At 35.4% G+C, this 22510-nt stretch overlaps 2 protein-coding genes, 2 long non-coding RNA genes and 2 pseudogenes across 19 annotated transcripts; 5 read left to right on the forward strand and 1 right to left on the reverse strand.

The window, feature by feature from the left end:
• The first annotated feature begins 357 nt into the window (after nt 1-357).
• Nucleotides 358-1019, forward strand: LOC147937680 (uncharacterized). The gene is made up of 2 exons (XR_015567036.1): nt 358-710; nt 810-1019. It is a non-coding gene; the product is annotated as an uncharacterized LOC147937680 (long non-coding RNA).
• Nucleotides 1020-5931: 4912 nt separating this feature from the next.
• Nucleotides 5932-6741, forward strand: LOC104710341 (allene oxide cyclase 2, chloroplastic pseudogene; annotated as a pseudogene).
• A 2827-nt stretch (nt 6742-9568) lies between these two features.
• Nucleotides 9569-10671, forward strand: LOC104714962 (putative F-box protein At3g25750; annotated as a pseudogene).
• Nucleotides 10672-11088: 417 nt separating this feature from the next.
• Nucleotides 11089-12138, forward strand: LOC104710342 (allene oxide cyclase 2, chloroplastic-like). Its single transcript, XM_010426925.3, has 2 exons — nt 11089-11415; nt 11521-12138. The coding sequence occupies exons 1-2, from the start codon at nt 11193-11195 to the stop codon at nt 12045-12047; spliced, it is 750 nt and encodes a 249-aa protein (XP_010425227.2). The 5' UTR covers nt 11089-11192; the 3' UTR covers nt 12048-12138.
• Nucleotides 12139-14974: 2836 nt separating this feature from the next.
• LOC104710344 (uncharacterized) lies at nt 14975-17355 on the reverse strand. Of its 16 annotated transcripts, none has more exons than XR_015565902.1 (7): nt 16915-17253; nt 16548-16607; nt 16349-16450; nt 16173-16252; nt 15958-16055; nt 15782-15843; nt 14975-15435 (listed from the first exon to the last, which is right to left on the reverse strand). It is a non-coding gene; the product is annotated as an uncharacterized LOC104710344 (long non-coding RNA). The 16 variants fall into 16 exon arrangements; XR_015565901.1 differs by having other exon boundaries at nt 16820-17158; XR_015565905.1 differs by having other exon boundaries at nt 16349-16453; nt 16915-17153.
• Nucleotides 17356-17659: 304 nt separating this feature from the next.
• Nucleotides 17660-18758, forward strand: LOC104710345 (allene oxide cyclase 2, chloroplastic). The gene is given in 3 exon segments (XM_010426926.2): nt 17660-17976; nt 18156-18650; nt 18653-18758. Coding segments are annotated over 3 exon segments (756 nt in total). The 5' UTR covers nt 17660-17744; the 3' UTR covers nt 18682-18758.
• Nucleotides 18759-22510: the final 3752 nt, after the last annotated feature.

Genomic DNA, 22510 nt, shown 5'->3' on the forward strand with positions numbered 1-22510 from the left:
CTTATCAACTTAGACGTAATATTTATTGTGGACCATAATCTAGTTAGAATAACAAATTCAAAGCTTCACAAGCCACACGTTTTTCATTTCTCATTTTGTAGTTTAGGAACTGATCCACGCTATGAACCGGCCAAGAAGTGTACTCTTTAGACTGATCCACGCTAGGACCCAAAAACTTGGACCATGGAAAACTTCAGATAAACCACTTGCCGACCAATTAATTTAAAATAAACTTAAATTTGGTTCGTCAAAAAAAAAAAAAAAAAACTTAAATTTGGGAATTTACGCACGTGTTAATTCATCATTCAATCCAATGTCTTATCGATAAATAAACAGACTTTTTTTTTTTTTTTTGACAACAATAAACAGACATTTAGTAGAATTAAAATCACTCATCTCATAAACCAAAGTCCAGTCTATTTCATAACAGCCTTCCAACAAAAAAAAAAACAAAGTGTTAAAACAGTCTTCTTAGTTCTCTTCTTGTGTACCCGACGAAACTGTTATGTCTCTCCAATCTATCTCTATGAAAACTCTCAACAATCTGTCATGCAATAACCAATCTCATCTAAGTTCTCTTTTTGGTTTCTCTAAATCCTTTCAGAATCTTGGAATCTCATTCAACGGTCTAAATTTCTCCTCTCGATCAAGTTTCACTCCCAAGAAGAACCTCACTCCTACCCGAGCTCTCTCCCAAGACTCTAGACCAAGTAAGTTGTCTAAACATGATCTCATCTCTCATTAATTACTAAAGTACCCAGTTCACATATTAACTTCTACTTTATAAATTCTCCTTGTGATAATTTCAGGTAAAGTTCAAGAACTTAACAAGATTCTTGTAACTGAATCACGAAGATGACGATGAACAAGAGAGAGAGAGTTTGAGCTAAAGAGAGAGAGTGAAAAATCTTCTTATTCTCATTAATTGTAAAATGTTGTACAAGTCACACTATATATACATATTGTACCTGTATTTATTTTAACTTAGTAAAAGTAATTCTAAGCTAAGTAAAGTAAAATATCCTTATACTTGTGATACGCCCCCGCAAACCTTTGAATCCGAAACAGAGGAAGGATTATAAAGGTTTGATAGTGACATTCGACCAAGTAGAGAATGAAAAGGCTGCGGATGTAGCGGTTTAGTCAAGATATCTGCCAATTGGTTCTCACTAGAAACATGAAACAGCTTGAGGTTGCCAAGCTTAAGCTGATCCCTCGTCACATGACAATCAATATCAATGTGCTTAGTACGCTCGTGAAACACTGGGTTTGTAGCAATATAGATGGCAGATTTGTTATCACAGAACAGTTTGGCGACTTAGGAAATTGGAGCATGAAAGTCCTTGAGGAGCTTCTGTATCCAGAGTATCTCACACGTAGCATCCGCTAAGCTCCTATATTCAACTTCAGTACTGCTTCTACTAGCCACCTTCTGCTTCTTAGATTTCCAGGAGATCAAAGAGCGACCAACATAGATGCAAATACCAGAAACAGAGCGACGTGAATCAAGACACTTTCCCCAGTCAGCATCAGCAAAGGCATTGATGCAAGTATCATTAACTGCCGAGTAGAATAAACCCTGTCCTGGACTACCTTTAAGATACTTGAGAATCCTCATAGCAGCCTGCATATGAACGTCCGTGGGAAACTGCAAGAACTGACTCAAGGTATGGACTGCATAAGCGATGTTTGGTCTCGTAATAGTCAGGTATAAGAGACGACCAATCAGTTCTCGATATGGTTTTGCAGAAACCATAGGCGTACCAGTGTTATTAGTGAGCGTAACATAAGGATCCATAGGCAGGTTGACAAGCTAAAAGTCCAGTATCTTCAAGGAGATCCAATGTATACTTGCGCTGACAAACCGAGATACCCTTAGATGTCCTAGCAATCTCCAAGCCAAGGAAAAATCTGAGGGGACCGAGATCTTTGATCTTGAAAGCAGTACGCAACACTTGCTTTAGATCATCAAGGTCTTTATCCGTATTACTAGCTATGGCTATGTCATCCACATAAACCAAAACAGCAATGAAGCTATTAGCAGTATATTTCACAAACAGAGTTGTGTCCGATGGAGATTGCAGAAAACCAGCACCAACTAGAACAGAAGTAAAAAGCTTGTTCCACTGCCTAGATGCTTGCTTTAATCCATAAATCGACTTATGCAATCGGCAAACCGGATTAGGAGGAAGAGATTCCATGTTACCTGGAGTATAACCCTGCGGAAGACTCATATAAATTTCTTCTTCAAGCTCACTGTGCAAGAAGGCATTAGAAACATCCATTTGTGTTAACTTCCATCCTCCTTTAGCTGCTAAATCTAACAACAGCTTAACACTCGTCAGTTTAGCTACAGGGGAGAAAGTTTCATCATAATCAACCCCCTCTTGTTGCGTGTAGCCTTTTGCAACGAGTCGAGCCTTATAACGCTCTACGGTTCCATCCGAATTGTATTTGATGGTAAACACCCACTTACAACCCACAACATTCTTTCCAGGTGGTAGAGAAACAACAGTCCATGTACCATTCAGCTCCATAGCAAACAGCTCCTCATTACAAGCTCCTGTCCACTTCTCAGAGGCCATGGCTTGCTTAAAAGTTTTTGGCTTAGTCTCAACCGAATAAGAAAAGATGTAGGAACAATAGTGTGGATTGAATCGATCATATGAAAGTACAGAAGATAATGGATATGGAGTAGTATGATTAGGTGGTAGAGGTGATGGTAAAGGGGAAGAAAGAGATGCTAATGCACAGTGGTAATCAGATAAGTAACTAGGTGCTTTAGTCTGACGCCTAGTTCTACCACTAGGTAAAGAGACACTAGCAGTTTCAGTTGTCACAAATTGATTCACCCTAGGTACTAATGCTGATGATGCGTTGGAACTAGTAGCAACAGAGGATGATGTAACAGGAACATTATCAGATGCAGTTGCAGGAACGGGAGATAATGCAGGCAATGGAAGAGCAATAGGTGATGCATCATCATGACAAGTAACAGAAACAGGTAGTGTAGGAAGAATCGTGTGTGAGAAAAAGTCAGGCTGAAATTGTTCTTGTTTCAAAAAGGGAAAAATATTTTCATGAAAAACGACATTCCGAGTTATTGAAATTTTATTTGTTGTTAAGTCTAACACCTTATAACCTTTGTACCCTAAAGGATAGCCTAAGAAAACACTAGATTGAGCCCTAGGTGTAAACTTAGTTCTATCAACAGGAATAGTGCTAGCATAACAGAGACAGCCAAAAGTTCTTAAAGCAGTATATTGAGGTTTCTTATGCGTTAATTTCTCATAAGGTGACATATTATCCAAAAGAGCAGAAGGGATTCGATTAATGATGAATGCAGCAGTCAAAACACAATCACTCCAATAGACTAATGGTACATGAGATTGAAAAAGTAGAGCCCTAGCTACATTCAATAGATGTTGATGTTTCCTTTCAACAACAGAATTTTGTTGAGGTGTATAAGGACATGAAAAGTAATGAATAAGACCATGTTCTTGTACTAAAGAGGTAAAGCCTAACTCAGGTGCATTATCAGTTCTAATGGCCTTAATTTTTGTTCGATATTGATTAGAAACTAAAGAAAGAAAAACAGGAAAAATTTTTGTAACATCATTTTTATTCCTTAACATGTAAATCCAAGTGACTCTAGTACAATCATCAACAATGGTAAGAAAGTACTTAAAACCATCTACAGACTCAACAGAGAAATGTCCCCATACATCCAAGTGAACTAGATCAAATGGTGATGGAGACATATTATTATTAAAAGGAAATGACAGACGCTTTTGCTTAGCTAATGGACAGATATGACAATGACTATGACTCTGAACAACAGACTTGGACAATGACAATGTATCAGAAAGACTCTGTAACTTGGCGACTGACGGATGGCCCAAGCGTTGATGCCATAGACTGTCATCAGTAGACAAGGATCCACAAAAGTGTAAACTAGCAGGAGACTCAGCAGGTGTAGATTGAGAGTGTGAATGATCATTGAGAATGTAAAGATTGCGGAAGAGTCTACCACTCCCAATCATCCATCCCTGAGAAAACTCCTGAAGGAAACATGCAGTAGGATAAAAGTGAGCAGAGCAGTTATTATCATGCAAGAGTGTACTTACACTAATCAGATTGAATCGAAATGTTGGAACATAAAGAACATTATAGAGAATTAACGAATCAGACAAATGAATTGTTCCTACATGAGTAATATCAAGTTTACTACCATTAGGCAAAGCTACCGTGATTCCTGAAACTAAAAATGTCTCCCTAAATTTTGATATATCAAAGCAGACATGACTTGTAGCACCACTATCAATTATCCAAGAACCACTGGGCAATGCATGTTGTAAAGAAGTAAGGCAATGATGTTGATAAGTGAGAATCTCATTTTCAAAACGAAGATTGGTGGATATAGAAAAAACTTTACCAGAAGATGATTGAACAGCCATGACACCCTGTTCAGAGACAGTAGCCTGAGAAGAAGTAGCTGGAAGCTCTGAGGTTGAACTTTGAACCTGAGAAAATGATCCTTGAGCGTGAGAAGTTAGCTGACCAATCAATGTCTGAGCCTGTTCTGGAGTTAACTTGCTGACATCGAGATTCACAGCATTAACAGCTGGAGAGGGATAATATGGCATAGTAGATTATTGTTGTTGATCAGCAGGTTGCTCAGTAAACACATTAGCAACAGTTCTTTGTTGCGACCCAAAGTTCATCTGCGACCCTGAATGAGGTTGTGGTGGCCTTGTGTTAGGTGCAACGGGACCTCGAGGAGGATAGAAACCCTTAGTACCTGCCGGTCCTGTATTCACTGAACTCGGAGGTTTATAGCCAGGAGGGTACCCATGCAACTTGAAACACGTTTGAACAGAATGGCCAAGCTTCCCACAATGCGTACATAAAGGTCTGTTACCTCTTGGGCGATATGTATTATAAGCAGCAGCAAACTCCATCTGATTCTGCATATACGACTGATTGTCTTCAAATGAGCTTGAAGCTTGAAACGCAACACTCTCAGTCTTGATAACCGGCTTCACAATACGTTGTCTCTCATCTTGTGCAACAATGTTGTAAGCTTCTTCGATATTAGGTATCGGTTTCAACATGAGAATGTGCCTTCGAGTCTGCTCATAACTATCATTAAGCCCCATTAGAAACTTAGTAACTCTACTGCGTTGTTGCAATTGTTCCCATAAAACCGCAGCATTGCACTCACAACGTCCACAAGTGCAAACAGGAAGTTCAATATAATTTGTATACTCTTCCCATAGAGTAACAAGTTCTGTATAATAGCCACTAACATCCATAGCACCTTGTTGAATACTTCCTAATCTTTGTTCTATCTCATACACACGCGAAGCATCATCTCGCTTATAACGTGAAATCAAATTTTTCCAAATCTTTTCAGCAGTAGACATATACAAGAGACTCGCGCCTATCTTCTTCGAAACAGAACCAATCAACCAGGTGATTACGATATCATTAACTCTAGACCAAGCATCTGAATCTGGATGATCTAAAGGAGGTTTAGGAATCGTACCATCAATAAATCCCAATTTGTTTCTGACGTTCAAGGCCATCCGTACAGATCGTTTCCAGGAGTGAAACTCAGCTCCCGCATCAAGGCGATCCGTGACTATCTATAACCCAGCATGATCTGTACTCAGGAGAGAGTAAGGACTCGCATAAAGATCCGTACGATTCTGTGTAACCGAAGACGTGGATTGATTACGATTAGGAGAATTCGCCGTTCGCGAATGATTCATCGCCATTGCAATTGAAAGAACCCAGAGATTGAAACAAAGATTGAATCGAGAGATAGAAGAAAACGAAGATCAAAACTCGCTTACGAACACGAATTGAAGAATCGCAAAGACGAGGAACGAAAGAGAATTTTGAAATATCCAAAAGGAATGTGAAGAGATGAATGAGAATAAGCTCAAACGAAGAAGCGCTCATGGTCAATCGAATCGTGTTAGCTCTGATACCATAACAAGATTCTTGTAACTGAATCACGAAGATGACGATGAACAAGAGAGAGAGAGTTTGAGCTAAAGAGAGAGAGTGAAAAATCTTCTTATTCTCATTAATTGTAAAATGTTGTACAAGTCACACTATATATACATATTTTACCTGTATTTATTTTAACTTAGTAAAAGTAATTCTAAGCTAAGTAAAGTAAAATATCCTTATACTTGTGATAGAACTAAGCGTGTACGAGCTCAACGAATTAGATAGACACCGCCCCAAAATTCTCAAAAACGCCTTCAGCTTAATGTTCGGTCTCGGCGATCTTGTCCCATTCACAAACAAACTTTACACCGGCGACCTTAAGAAGCGTGTGGGAATCACCGCCGGTCTCTGCGTCGTGATAGAACACGTTCCCGAGAAGAACGGTGACAGATTCGAAGCTACGTACAGCTTCTACTTCGGAGACTATGGCCACTTAGCCGTACAAGGACCGTACTTGACTTACGAAGACTCGTTCTTGGCCATCACTGGTGGCTCTGGAATTTTTGAAGGTGCGTACGGACAAGTTAAACTTCAACAACTTGTGTACCCGACGAAACTGTTCTACACTTTTTACCTTAAAGGGCTGGCTAATGATTTGCCTGAGGAGCTTACCGGAACGCCAGTTACGCCGTCTAAGGATGTAAAGCCTGCGTCGGAAGCTAAGGCGTTGGAGCCCAGTGGAGTTATAAGCAATTATACTAATTAGTGAAAATAATTAATATAGACTTTTGTTTACGCATCATGTCTATGTATAATGATATCTCTATTCTTTATAAAAAAAATATATTCTTATTCTTGAATAGTCAATTTTATCTTTTTTTTTTGGTCAAAAACATTATTTTGATTATTAATTGAAAAGACGCAGAAGCGAAGTCGGAGATCTTTGATGATGAGATTCAGGGAATAACATATATAATTTTGGGCGCTTAATAAGTTTTGCATGTAACAATCCGTAGTATACTTAAACCATACTAGATTTGGACCCGCACATACGTGCGGGGTTGATTTTAAAAACTAAATTTACTAACACATTTATAATTTATTACGTACATGCGGATTATGTTTGTAAACATATTTTTAATAAATGTTATTAACATTCATAATCCAAACTTTTTTTGTATCAGTTTAGTATTTGATTTATTTTTAATTCGGTTTAGACAAAAAAATGATCAAATTTGTTTTTGTTATCAGTAAAAACAATTATATTAAAAAATAGTAACAGAAAGATGGTATGTCTAATTTAGGACATAAAATCCATCATGTCCTGTATATGTCTCATAACTATGGTTGATTTTTTTTTTATCTATTATAGAACATAGTTTTATGTTTTTTCTTTTTCTTTTGAATATTTTTTTGACATTTTTGTGTTAGATAAATTGAAAAATATGTTACATAATATATTGGAAGCATTAATTTATTTTAATTCTAACATGATCCTGGATTTTGATTTTTGAAAATTTCTAATCTCATCTTATTCCTCCTTCCATCCCGTTTCCGTCCCATTATTCTTTTCTCATTTCCTCAAAATCATGTTCCTACATATTTAGCACACAAACACGTAATAGTTTGATTCAAAACAAAATAAAGTATTTGATGAAGAAAAATAATTTTTTTGAAACATTCAGTTAATAGAATCACACATACATGCCGTGTCAGTTAACATTCTTTTATCTCTTGTTTTGTAAATGCTAGATAAGCTGAAGAAAAAAAACATATTTAAAATACTGTTGTTTTACTTTAGTTGTAACATGTTTTCGGATCTGCACATTTATGCATTGATAAAATGATAAGTTATAAGTAGTTTCAAACGTATGTATATCTTAATTCAGTATCCAAGATTTAAACATACTGTATATATGTAATACATATGTTTGAAATCATAATATAAAATCATAAATATTGTTTACAGATATCTCACAATATATAACCAAATTATATTTTTATACATATATACAATTTTGTATTTAATTGCTCGATTTTAATAGATACCGATTTAAATTATTTCTATAAACATTTAGATGATTTTGTATATTAGGTAACATCATAATTTCTTGTTTCCGGATATATCTCAAAATATAAAATCAAATTAAATAAGTTTACATATATACAATTTCGAAATTAATTGCCCAAATTAAACATATACATAAATATCAAAATTATTGTTTACTTAAATTGTTTATGCAAAATTACTTACCTTTTTTGAATTTTATTGCAGATGCTTGTTTCGATTCTGTTTGGATACGGGAGTATGAAAAACAGCTCTGAACAGTTAATACATGATCCGAACAGAATTAATCCAGGGCATATAGGATCCGTGCATTTTTATTATCAAATTTACTTTAATGTCCCTTTTGTATTGTATGCTTTTTAATTTATTCAAGGTCATTTTATGTCATATATTTCAGGATTCATTTTGCCTTGTAAATAATGATTCCCTTTTAATAGTATAGATTGGTTTAGTGAATTAACTTAATAGTTGCACCTCCTAGTTTCTTTTTACTTCATACTCAAGATGCCACTGGGTTAATCTCTGAGAACAAAAATCCGAAACAAATCAATAAGTTGAGGCATGCAAAAGAAATGGAACCAAAGAAACACCAAAATAAAACTACCAAACAATAAAAAACACCAAAATAAATATTTAAATACAACTACATCGATGAATCCGAGTGATCGGCTTGTCAATAGAAGCAGTATTTATACAAAAACAAATAAGTTGTCATTTAGGTTATAGGAAAATCTTATCATTAAAAATATATTTTTTAATAGCTATAATTCCTAAAATTACTCTGAATGGTTAGTAGTTTAGGAAAATAATAATTCGTAATTTTAAAAAATAAGTTTACAAATCTGATCAATGCAATTTGATATAGGAAAATATTTGTTATATTGGTTGATATTTTAAGAAAAATCCATTAGTTGTTATATTAGTGACTGTTTTGATTTTGTACTAACGTAGTTGCTTATTATTTAATTGTCAATTAGTTATGGCAAGTACAAATTATTAAAGATTTATTTGATTCTGATTTCCTTATTATTTATATTTAATTGATATTTTCCGAGATTTTGGTGTTAGTTTCCTTATAAAATTAAATGCTAATTATTTGACTAATTTCGTGGATTGATTTATTTAGATTTTATGGTAGGTTTTTATTGTTCCGATTTTTATGTATTACTATCATTTAATATTTTTTCGGCTAGTATAATTACTATCAATCTGTTTGGCTCTAATTTAATTTCATTTCCAATCTGTTTGGCTCCTTATTTATACTTATCCCTATTCAGTTTTCAATGGCATTTCATTGTAATAATTTCTTAATTTATGTCTACTTATTAAAAATGCTTCCCTTTTAATAGTATAGATATAGGCAGACTCATTTACTCTAGTTTTATGTGATTCATTTTTAACGACTTATTTGAATATGTCATTATGCATGCAAGGTTTTTGCATTCTAGCATGGTTTTCAGTTTTCACTCTAGCTTATTGTGCTATCTAGTGATTTCCACGTGTTAGATAAGTCTTTTAGATGATTATGAACTTGAATAGATGATTGAAGGTTAAACTTTTACAGTCGGTGAGTATTCTCTATATAGAATTTGATGAATGCATTTATAAATCCTTCACAAATTGATTGTTTCCTTTGTTAATAGAACCAATTCTTACCATTGGAAAGACCGAGTTTGTAAAATGGCCGGACAAATGGACAATTGTGACAGCAGATGATGGTCCGGCCGTACAGTTTGAACATACGATTCTTATTACGACAACTGGTGCATATATTCTAATTATAGCATCATGAACTATACCATAATGTTCTAGAATCATTAACCATTTAGAAAGTGTCAAACAAAGTGCTTTTTCACCTTCCCACCAAACCCTAGACCTTTTGAAGGTTGGGGTTTCAGAGATTCACTAATCTTACAAGTTTCATATATTCGATGAATTAAAGTACGACAAGATATGTTATAACTCGAAGTATGACAAGATTGAAGATACCATCAGATATATTTTTTAGAGTTGCTCTCCTAGACAATATGTTTTTTGCAGTCAACCAAGATTATAAAATTTGGTGCTGTAAGACTAGGGAAGGAAGTAGAAGTTGGACAAAAATTAAAAAAAAACCAAGTCGAAGATTTCTCGGACATTATACTTTAGAGGGGACATATCTAGTCCGTGGACTTAAAAGGAGCAATTTGGTGGTTTAGTTTATCACACAAAGCTTAGCATTGGTCAACATTCACCTTCAACTCCGATGGACTACTCTAACTATGATAGTTGCAAAGACAAAAGGCTCGTGGAATATTGTGGAGATTTGTGCATTATTCATAAACTTACCGTAACTAATAAAAATTATAACAAGAAAACCGTCGATTTATAAGTTTAGAAGATGGACGAGGATTTGGTAAAATGGGTTGAGGTTAGTTCCTTGCGAGACAACACACTCATTGTGGCTTGGGACGGTTGTTTTACGGTCGTAGCCTGCGACTATTATGGAAGTTTGAAGAATTCTATTTACTTCCCTTATCTTGATACAGTGAACGGCGAATTGTTAAACTGTTCAAGCTTGATGATGATATAGTTTCATCGAGATGACTGATACTTCTTCTTCTCAAAGTTGTTTTGACATGTTCTCTCCTCCCTTCCTCTGAAAATATTAAATATCTTTAATTTGTATCTTGTTTAATATTTGCATATAATAAACACTAACTGTGTCCAAATATCTAGTTAGAACTTAGAAGTAATATTTTATTGTGGGACATATATCTAGTTATAGAACTTAGACGTAATATTTATTATGGACCATAAATCTAGTTAGAATAACGAATTCAAAGCTTCACAACTCATAAGCCACACGTTTTTTATTTCTCATTTTGTAGTTTAGGAACCGGCCAAGAAGTGTACTCTTTAGACTGACCCACGCTAGGATCCAAAAACTTGGACCATGGAAAACTTCAGATAAACCACTTGCCGACCAGTTAAACTTAAAATAAGCTTAAATTTGGTAATTTACGCACGTGCTATTTCAGCATTCACTCCAATGTCTTATCTATAAATAAACAGACATTTAGTAGAATTAAAATCACTCATCTCATAAACCAAAGTCCAGTCTATTTCATAACAGCCTTCCAAAAAAAAAAAAACAAAGTGTAAAAACAGTCTTCTTAGATCAATGGCTTCCTCTGTTATGTCTCTCCAATCTATCTCTATGACAACTCTCAACAATCTGTCATGCAATAACCAATCTCATCTAAGTTCTCTTCTTGGTTTCTCTAAATCCTTTCAGAATCTTGGAATCTCATCCAACGGTCTAAATTTCTCCTCTCGATCATCAAGTTTCACTCCCAAGAAGAACCTCACTCCTACTCGAGCTCTCTCCCAAGACTCTAGACCAAGTAAGTTGTCTAAACATGATATTGATCCCATCTCTCATTAATTACTAAAGTACCCAGTTCACATATTAACTTCTTCTTTATGTATTCTCCTTGTGATAATTTCAGGTAAAGTTCAAGAACTAAGCGTGTACGAGCTCAACGAACTAGATAGACACAGCCCTAAAATTCTCAAAAACGCCTTCAGCTTAATGTTCGGTCTCGGCGATCTTGTCCCATTCACAAACAAACTCTACACCGGCGATCTTAAGAAGCGTGTGGGAATCACCGCTGGTCTCTGCGTCGTGATTGAACACGTTCCCGAGAGGAACGGTGACAGATTCGAAGCTACGTACAGCTTCTACTTCGGAGACTATGGCCACTTAGCCGTACAAGGACCGTACTTGACTTACGAGGACTCGTTCTTGGCCATCACTGGTGGCTCTGGAATCTTTGAAGGTGCGTACGGACAAGTTAAGCTTCAGCAGCTTGTGTACCCGACGAAACTGTTCTATACTTTTTACCTTAAAGGGTTGGCTAATGATTTGCCTGAGGAGCTTACCGGAACGCCAGTTCCTCCGTCTAAGGATGTGAAGCCGGCGGCGGAAGCTAAGGCGTTGGAGCCCAGCGGAGTTATAAGCAATTATACTTATTAGTGAAAATAATTAATATAAACTTTTGTTTACTCATCATGTCTATGTATAATGATATATTCTTTATAAAAATAAAATAATTATTATTCTTGAATAGTCAATTTTATCTTTTTTTTTTGGGGTCAAGAACATTGTGTTGATTATTAATTGAAAAGATTATTCAGAAGCGAAATCGGAGATCTTTGATGATGAGATTCAGGGAATAACAATTTATCTGGGTGGCTTGGGTCCGGAGAAAATATCTCTCATCGACTTGTTTCTTGGCTTTGAATGAAAACTCCACTTCAATATCTTGGATGTTCAGGAAGCTTTTAAAGTTGAGACACAAGGCTATAAATTTTCTTAGAATAAAGCTAGGTACAGGGGAGGACACATTCTTCTAGTGGGATCCTTGGACTCCATTCGGTTCGCTAATCCATTTCCTGGGAGAAGATGCTCCACGTTGACTTGGAATTCCACTATCTGCGCTGGTATCAGACTATAAAGACGGGGGAATCTAGAACCTCCATCCAGTGAGATCAGATTCTTATCGTGAAGTTCTTAGCTTCATCACCACCCTACCCTATTCTAATGTTAGTGATTCACCCACATGTATCATCAATGATAAGGTTCATAAGTTCTATCACTCTAAGAAAATGTGAAATTCTCTCTGTCTCCCAAAACCGCAGGTTCTTTGGTTTTCACTTTTGTGGCATAAAGCTGCGGTCCCTAAGCACTCGTTGGCAGCTTGGCTTTTCATTCGCAACCGCAACCCAACTATGGACCGTACGATTAGGTGGGGTTTTGATGTGGAACTGACTTGCCTTCTGTGTGGGTTGGCAAACGAATCCAGGGATCACTTGTTCTTCGAATGTGTTTACTCCTCATCTATTTGGTCTGAAATGGTAAGAAAAATGGAGCTTTCCCCTCCTCCTCTGGAATGGGACCGAATTATCCAGTGGCTTACTTCCGCCAGCTCTTCTTCCATCATCTCCCTTGCTCTACTACAAGCGTGGCAAGCCTGTATCTACGAGATTTGGAATGAACGGAATCGCCGTTTTCATGAAGGTATTACCCTCCAGTCCAGCATTATTGTTTGGAAAATTTGCTTGGTCGTCAAGAACAAGTCTATAGCCTTCCGAAATTTGTCAACAAAGCAAGGAGAAGCTCTAGAGGTCTTTTGGTCTGCACGCTGAGTGCCTTTCTTCCTTCTTGAATGCCTGCTGTGGGCTCTCTGTGTTTGTTTCTCTTCTCTTTCTCTTTCTCTTCCGTTCTTCTGGTTTAGTGAGACTATTCTCACTCTTTCTCTCTATATTCTCTTCGTTACTGCTGGTTCCATCGGTTCTTGTTTGATTCTTTGTATAATTTAACTCTACTTTTATTTATAAGAAGACCCTTTAACAAAAAAATAAGATTCAGCGAATAACAAATATAATTTTGGGCGCTTAATAAGTTGCATGTAACAATCCGTAGTATACTTAAACCATATAGGCAGACTCATTTACTCTAGTTTTATGTGATTCATTTTTAACGACTTATTTGAATATGTCATTATACATGCAAGGTTTTTGCATTCTAGCATGGTTTTCAGTTTTCAATCTAGCGCATTGTGCAATCTAGTGATTTCCACGTGTTGTGTTAGATAAGTCTTTTTGGTTATGAGCAAAACCAAGTTCCATGAACATTCAAACTAATCCTCTAGAATGTTAATTTATATTGACAATTTTATCATCTAGAATTTACTTCAAATAGTTTGATGTCCATTATTGTAGTTCCCATTATTTGATTTCCATAATGTGGAGCCAATTTCTTTTGTTTTCTTTTCACGGGGACAATAAATTCTAATCTTGATGCCGGTGTGGAGCATCTTCCATATCTGTGGTGAAAATGACAACTACTCCACTACTACGTCAGTTTGCTATATACTGCCAATATCCGTTTGAATCAATGGCAAAGATGTTGTTGCGGAAAACCATTCGAGGCTCGTTGCTAGTACCCATCAACAGTTTGTTTTTTTTTTTTTACGATCAAACAATCCATCAATAACTTTAGACTAAGATTTTCATCCAAAGTAGTTAAGAACTCAGAATTAACTTATATCACGATTGATTAATTTTGAAAAAAAGTAAAATAACATATTTAATTATCCATTAAAGCATAGTGCACAAATTACTTCATCACTCATTAGTTATACTAGGATAGTATCCGCGCTACGCCGCAAGATTGTTTTTATTATTATTATTGTTAGATAATTTTCTATGAGTTTATAATTAAAAAATCATTATTAATATAGTTTTTGACAATGTTCATCAGTAATATTTTTGGTTTGAGGTTTTTGTTATTATGTGTTGCTAGTTTTATTATTGTAATGAAAATGTAGATTAAAATCATTTTTTTGTATCCTACTATATTAATTGGGATATGAAACTAACCTTAAATGTGTAAAAAATTACATTACTTGCCATTAGAAAAACTTAATTAATTAAATAAATTTTATTAATTATTAATAAGCAAAAAAAATTGTTGAGAGATCAAATTAAATTAAATCTACAAAGTAAATAAAATCTATTTGAATCTAAACTAATTCGTACTTGGAAAGAAAAATTATTAAAAATTTAACAGTTAAGATTTAAAAATCTAATCGAATAAAATCTACAACTATAAATTTATCAACATTTTCTACTAGTACAGATTAAAATTTTTATCAAAAGTTTAATCGAATAAAATCTATATCACTTCCGTTTAATAGCTTAATTTTAAAAATTAATAAATAACATAATAACAAAACAAATTATTACAAATTTTCATCAAAAAAAAATTCAACCCGTGATTTTCTGTGGGTTAATACCTAGTTAGGATGTATTGAAAGACCATTATTATTGTTAGTTGTTTTGTTTTATTTAATCAATTTTGGCGTTTGATATTTAATGTTTTTATCAACACCGTGGAGATTTTTAAGTATTTTTTGTTTAAAAAATTGTTAGGAAAACATAACACAGAACACAAACACCACAGACACCTTGTTCACCAAAAATAAGATAAAAAAAAAGAAATTAAACAAGTCGAAAATCAAAATCGATTCATCTTAGGGTTTTAGAAGGAAACACGAAACGATACCTCTGACATCTCTCTCTTTCTCTCTCTCTCTCTCTCTCTCTAGCTCTCTCTCGCTCGTCGCCATTATAATCGAACCCTCTTTCTCTGTCTGTCTGTCTCGCTCTTTCTGGTTGGAGGAGGATGATCCTAATACTTTACAGCATGAGTGATTGAGGGAGACTCAGCCTGACCTTGCTGCATCAATGGCTGCAAGCAAGTCTTTATATTTAGCCCCTGTCGCTTCCTTTATTACTTTGTTGTCCTTCAAGATCTTAAAGGTCGGAACCACTCTAATTCCTAGCTCCTTTGCCAATGGCTGCAAAAAGCACAACTTTATGAGAGAAGTATTCAACATTTCAGACTCCCAATACTCAATGTGCGAGTACCAAAGACACATGTATTCTCAATGTAGACCATCATAATTCAGAAAGAAAAGATATCATGCATAGACCCGGTAGAACTTCCAGCTAACAATATCATCTATAATATCAATGGATTATATAATGACATAGATATGTAAAGTAAGAGCTAAAAACAACGGCATTTGGACCTCTCACAGACGAAACATAAGTTCATCCGACAAAAGATTAGCATCCTAATTCACTTGGAAGTTATACACATTAAATATATAAGATATCATTTCTAAAGACCAGTAATCCCACCAAATGATAGCTGAAAAGAGTGCAGTAGAATGAAACATATTGTGCCAAGTCTCCTATCCTGCCTAGCATTGACAAGAATTGGACCAAGGTTGGCTAAATACAGTTAGAATACATCACAATAAACTTCAAGCACAAAAGCTGAAAAGAAAAGACTAATATTAGTTTGTTGACAATACCCTTTCACGTTCTTGAGGACTCGATCCTTATCTGAAAGAGCTCCTCTTTTAGCTGACCATGGGACTTCCACTTTCACCAGCACAGGGGCAAGACCAGACTGTTTAACAAGATCATCATCATGTTAGCAAGAAGAGGAAATTAGTAAAAACAGCATGCCAACAACAAGTAACAAGTGACATGGAAAAACTTAGGTTCACGAGAGTCGTCTCTTAACCATTCTTGTGGAACCTGCGGACGACTATGCCAGTCACGGGTATCAGGATGGGAATATCAATTCTGAGGCTGGTTTGTTGGCTGGTAAGACCAAAAACAAGAATGTGGTTTAGAAAAAACAAGATAAGATTCGTCTGAAAAAAACACAAAACAGAGAAAGATCACACAAACACTCACTTTACTCTCGGCTGCACGATTCCCCCAACTCTGATCTTCGCCAAAAATCTCAACTGCGATTTCCTTACAGCCTCTCAGGATATCATCAGAGACTTGGACTGACTGCTATTGAGAAAAACTTAACGATGAGTGATTTGTTTCACAAGCAATAGAAAACATAGCCAAGTTCAACATAAGAAATAGAGTTAAAATTCAATACCTGTTTGACCTAAAGCAACTGGTCTCGGCTAAACTGCACACGTTCACCAGAATTTTCTCTCTACCAAAAACAAAACAAAAAATTTCAATTTACACAACATAAAGTATCAATCTTTGTCCCACATTAAAATTTCAACAAGCATAAGAAAAAAAACCCAAAAAAGAGCCAATCATAAGAAAGATCTATGTTTGTGTGTTCTGCAAATATGAGTTTATGAAGTTTCAGTATAAATCCACAAACTATATAACAGAGTCTATAGCGAGATCCGTAACTGCATAGAAGTCAAAACCCGCTATAATCACGGAAACAAATCAAACCCTATAATTATACAGCTTGCTCAAACTCAAATTCGCGGAAGAAAACAAACCCATGAAATCAAAATTGAAGAGAAAAAAGAGAAAAAAGAACAGAGGATTATGATTTGGTGAATAAGCTGAAATCACGCCGAAGAAGAAGATTGATCACGGCGGAAGCATTCAAGATTGGTATCACGGCGAAGAAAAAAAAAATAAATCTAGCAATTGATTAAATGCAGTGTGTGCAAAGTGTTTTCCATTTGCTTTGTCCAGCTAAGAAAGAGAAAAGCTGACATATATTAATTGTTATAATTTGATAGGTTGTTGATTTTTTGCTGAAATATCAACACCTGCTTCAATACAGAAGCTGATGTGTCAAGTAAGGAAAGAACACATTGTATTTTTATTGTATTGATAATTGTTGAGGTGGATTTGAATTCATACATCGTTATATTTTTGATGTATTAATTTTTGTTTTCGAATTAATGTGAATGGCTGAAGTAAATGTTTATGAGCTCTATAACTTTTTCACTAACATAATTAGTACTTAATTCATTTTTTATGAAAACAAATATTTTAGATATTATTGGTTGTATATGTCCCACGTTTTTCATTCTTTTAGTCTGCGGCCGGCCAAAAGTATTCAACTTAAATCCAAGACCCAAAGCTAAGACGACGTTCCGACCATGGAATTCAAATCCAAATCCACTCATCGCATCTTTTGGAAATTTAGGCACGTGCTATATTTCATCATATCATCAATCAATTATCATCCCAATGTATTATCTATAATTCTATAAATATGTACATATAAAGAGACATTCCATGCAACTCAACTCATTCATCTCACCAATCAAGTCAAAGTTTCTTCGTTGAGTCTTTTTCTTTTCTATTCTTATCAATGGCTTCATCTGCCGTGTCTCTCCAATCTGTGTCTATGGCAATGACAAATCTTAACAATCACTCCTATTTTCATCGAAGCTCTCTTCTTGGTTTCTCTAAATCCTTTCAGAATCTTGGTATCTTATCTAACGGTCCAGATTTCTCCTCACGATCAAGTTTCACTCTCAAGAAGAACCTCACTCCTTGTCGAGCTCTCTCCCAAAACGGGAATATAGAAAACTCCAGACCAAGTAAGTTAATTGAACCCCTTTTTTTTTTGCCATAATTAAATGGTTTTCAAAATATTATGTTTTAGCTAAAAACCAAAATTATCCAATTTAATACTTTGCAAACTTGATCACGTAAGCACATGATGACACCATACCTCAAAATCAAGTATCTAGTTCTAAACATGAGTTTTTTTTTTCAGGTAAAGTTCAAGAACTAAGCGTGTACGAACTCAACGAATTAGATAGACACAGCCCAAAAATTCTTAAAAACGCCATGAGCCTAATGTTCGGTCTCGGAGACCTCGTCCCATTCACAAACAAACTATACACCGGCGACCTCAAGAAGCGCGTTGGCATCACGGCCGGTCTCTGCGTGGTGATCGAACACGTTCCCGAAAAGAAGGGTGAGAGATTCGAAGCCACGTACAGCTTTTACTTCGGAGACTACGGCCACTTGTCAGTACAAGGACAGTACTTGACTTACGAGGACTCGTTCTTGGCCATCACTGGTGGAACAGGAGTCTTCGAAGGTGCGTACGGACAGGTTAAGCTTCAACAGCTTGTGTACCCGACAAAACTGTTCTACACTTTTTACCTTAAAGGGTTGGCTAATGATTTGCCGGAGGAGCTCACCGGAACGCCGGTTCCGCCGTCTAAAGACGTGAAACCGGCGGCGGAAGCCAATTCGCTCGAGCTTAGCGGATTATAAGTAACTATACTAATTAATTCATGATATTATTCCTATGTTTTCTCTTGTATTAGTCGATTCATTGGGGGATTAAAATATCTACTTGTTATTAAAATACCGTAAAATGATGTCTGGCAAACTTAGCGGTTTACATTGATAGATAAAGATGGGATGGTCAAATGGTTGATTACGAGTTCTCCATCCACTAATTTAAAGGAGTTGTTGATAAAAAAAATAATAAAAAAAGGTGGAAGAGAACCATTATGGTAAAGTTCACATCCATAATATATCTCATCTACTTAATCTGGGAAATAACATGTGATAACTAAGAAGAGGAGATTGGCGTAAAAAGGGATGAAGGGAAAGAGGTCAGAGAATGAAGAATAAAAGGACAAAACCACTTTCTAGTGTTTTCAATTGACAACAACAGTTTTGAAGCATTTGTTAATCTTATGGTTAGTAGATGAAATAAGAAGCAAATAAACTAGGATAAAATTTGGGGTTTGAAATAAATAAATAAAAAACCAGGCCAAGCAAATGAGAATTCTCTAAATAATTCTCACAACAATCGAATGATAAGACAGAACCAATGTTCCGTGTCGAAGATGTATTGGTATATCTGAAGTAGTGTCTGTGTAATACAAGAAGTGATACAACATTGCTGTTGGTTTTTGTGCATGTGAAGTTTCTAGAAGACTTGAGAAAATAATGTTGAAAGACGGTTTGAAAATGAATTAAAGAAGAACACTACTATTTCATTGGTTGATTGAATTAGAGTTTTACAAGAAAAAAGAAAGAAAAAAGAAAATTATTTTTCCTTACGAAATAAAGAAATCTTCTCCTATGGTGATTAGAGAATTTTGTTGGCTATATAAGGAGTAGTTGGGCACGTCCTTGAGAGGCAAGAGAGCTGAGGCATAAAGGATAAAAACCCTAGAAAGCTTTCTGTTTGTTTGCGGCTTAGTTTCATGGTTTGGTGCTTGTATGTTCAAGCTTCTTTGTTTGTCGGTGTGACGTGTGTGTGAAGGTAGTTCCAGAGACTTGGAGAACTGAAGTCTAGGCTCATGGGGAGTTTAGCCCAAGGATAGGTTATATTGGTTTAAATCTAGGCTCGATGTAAGTTTAGTTAAGGGTAGAGATTTATCCTTAAGATTTCATGTTATAGAGCGGAGCGGTGAATTAAGAGACTTGTGCTTGATTTATGTGTTTGTGAATAAGTTATATTTGATTTCTTGTTCTAGTAGAATCGAAATCTGGACGTGGTCTCGAGGAGTAGGAAAAACCAAACCTCGTTAACAAACTTCTTGTGTCGTTTATTTTATGCACTTTGTTATTGTCTCATCCACATTAACAAGTGGTATCAGAGCGGATTCTCGATAGAGATTCAGTCTAGTTTCGGGTAGATCAAAGGTGAGGATAGTTCAGGAAGTAAGGCAGAGCTTTGAGTCAGTTGTGATGAATTCATATAGAGAAGGCACGTCTATGACAATACCATCGTTGCTTTATTCATCGAATTACAGATATTGCAAGGTTCATATACAAGTGTTTATTAGTAATATTGATGAAGATTGTTGGAATTCGATTGAGCTTGGTTGGAAGCCTCCTAAAGTTGTGGATGATAAAGGAGTTGAGAGTTTTAAGCCAAGAGATAAGTGGACTGTTGTAGAGAAAAAACTATCAAGTTTCAATTCTACAGCCAAGACTACAATTTACAATGCTATTGATTCAAGCCACTTCAAGTTAATTTCTCAATTTGTATCAGCTCAGAAAGTGTGAAAGTCACTGGAGAATATGTTTGAGGGGACTTCAAGTGCTAAGAGAACCAAACTGGATATGTTGACATCACAATTTGAGAATAAGGATGGAAGAAAAAGAAACTGTAGCTGAGTTAAGTGAAAACTTATGCGATATATCTCCTGTTTTAAAAATCGCTAGACGTTAGTTAGCCGGTGAAGAAGGGCCTAGCGATTAATCGAAAAAATTGGATTTAAATTAGAGATTAATCGGGGACTAGTTTACAAGTTTTTATTATTATATATAATAAATAATAAAATATTAGATATTTATAGGTATATAGATGTGTTACCGTGATATTGTAAAAAGGTCTGATAGAGTTGGATTAAGGCGCCCTAAGAAGTGGTGTTGTTACAGGTTCGATCCCCAATTAGTGTGTTTCGTCCATTTTTGTTGTTTTTATTAACAAAGGGAAAAATAGTAATTTAACAGTCATCTTCTCCACACAACCCAAACACTGTACAACTCTAATCTCCGCCAATGTTTTTTAACTTAATTTCTACCAATTTCATCATATTTTTAACTGGAAATGACACAAGAATGCTTGGAGAAAGGTATATCCGTTTGTAAAGATGGAGCAAGGTTCAAACATATTGGGAAGATAATTAGGTAGTAATAGTAGTAACCTGACTCAGTCTAGCGTATAGGGAAGTTAATAGGATCAATTTTGATTATTTTCAGTTTCCAACAGTGAGCATGCTGCACAGTTTCATCGGTCATGGTGTGGGAACGGTATTACACTCGGAACCTCTTATATATCTTCATAGTAACTGTAAGTAACAAAAAAAGAGCTTTTCCACAACAACTCTTCGTAATGGTAGGCCTGGGCATTCGGGTACCCGTTCGGGTTTAGTTTGGGTATTTCGGGTTTTCGGATTTTCGGGTTTAGAGATATAGGACCTGTTCGGGTATTTCTAGACTTTGGGTTCGGATCGGGTTCGGTTCGGATATTTCGGGTTCAGATTCGGATTACCCGAAGTTCACAAAACTCAAAATTTTAGTATCTAATTTAGTCTAAATTATTCAATAATATGCAATATATCTAAAATTTTAGAGTATTTTCTACCCAAATTTACTAATAAACTGTTTAAATACTTCAAATTGTCGAAAATATCTAAAAATCTGAATATTTTGAACACTTATATTATTAAAATTATAAATATTACTAATATATTACTACTATATATTAATATACCCATTCGGATTTCGGTTCGAACCGGGTTCGGATTCGGGTTTTTGGATTTCGAGATTTAGAACCTGTTCGGGTAATTTACAATTTCGGATACGGATTCGGATCGGGTTTTTTGGATCGGGTTCGGATCAGATATTTGGATCCGGGTATTTTGCCTAGGCCTACGTAATGGTGTGGAACTTCTATGAAAATCTCTCTGTTCTGTGCAAATGATTATGAACTTGAATATATGATTGAAAGTCAAACTTTTACGCTTGGTGAGCAGTCCCTATATAGAATTTGATGAATGCATTTACAATATTTTACAAATTGATTATTTCCTTTGTTAACAGAACCAATTCTCACCATTGGAAAGACCGAATTTGTAACATGGTCAGACAAATGGACAATTGTGACAACAGATGGTGGTCCGGCCGCTCAGTTTGAGCATACTATTCTTATTACCACAACTGGTGCAGATATTCTAACTATATCATGATGAACTACATCACAATGTTCTAGAATTTTACATCATTAACCATTTAGAAAGTGTAAAACAAAGTAATATTTGACCTTCCCACCAAACCCTAGACCTTTTGAAGGTTGGGGTTTCAGAGATTCGTCAATCTTACAAGATTCATGTATTCGATGAATTAAAAGTACAATAAGATATGTTATAACTCGAAGTATGACAATATAGCATCAGATATATTATTTAGAGTTGCTCTCCAAGACAACCAAAGACAAGAGAAGGAAGTAGAAGTTGGACAAAAATTAATAACCAAGTCGTATTTCTCGGACATTATACTTCACAAGGACATATTTATGCCATGTACATAAAAGGAGCAGTTTGGTGGATTAGTTTATCTCAGTTTAGCATTGTTCAACAGTCAACAGAAACC

This window comes from Camelina sativa, chromosome 9 (genome assembly GCF_030686135.1).
Source record: "Camelina sativa cultivar CO46 ecotype springtype chromosome 9, ASM3068613v1".
Classification (NCBI taxonomy): Eukaryota; Viridiplantae; Streptophyta; class Magnoliopsida; order Brassicales; family Brassicaceae; genus Camelina; species Camelina sativa.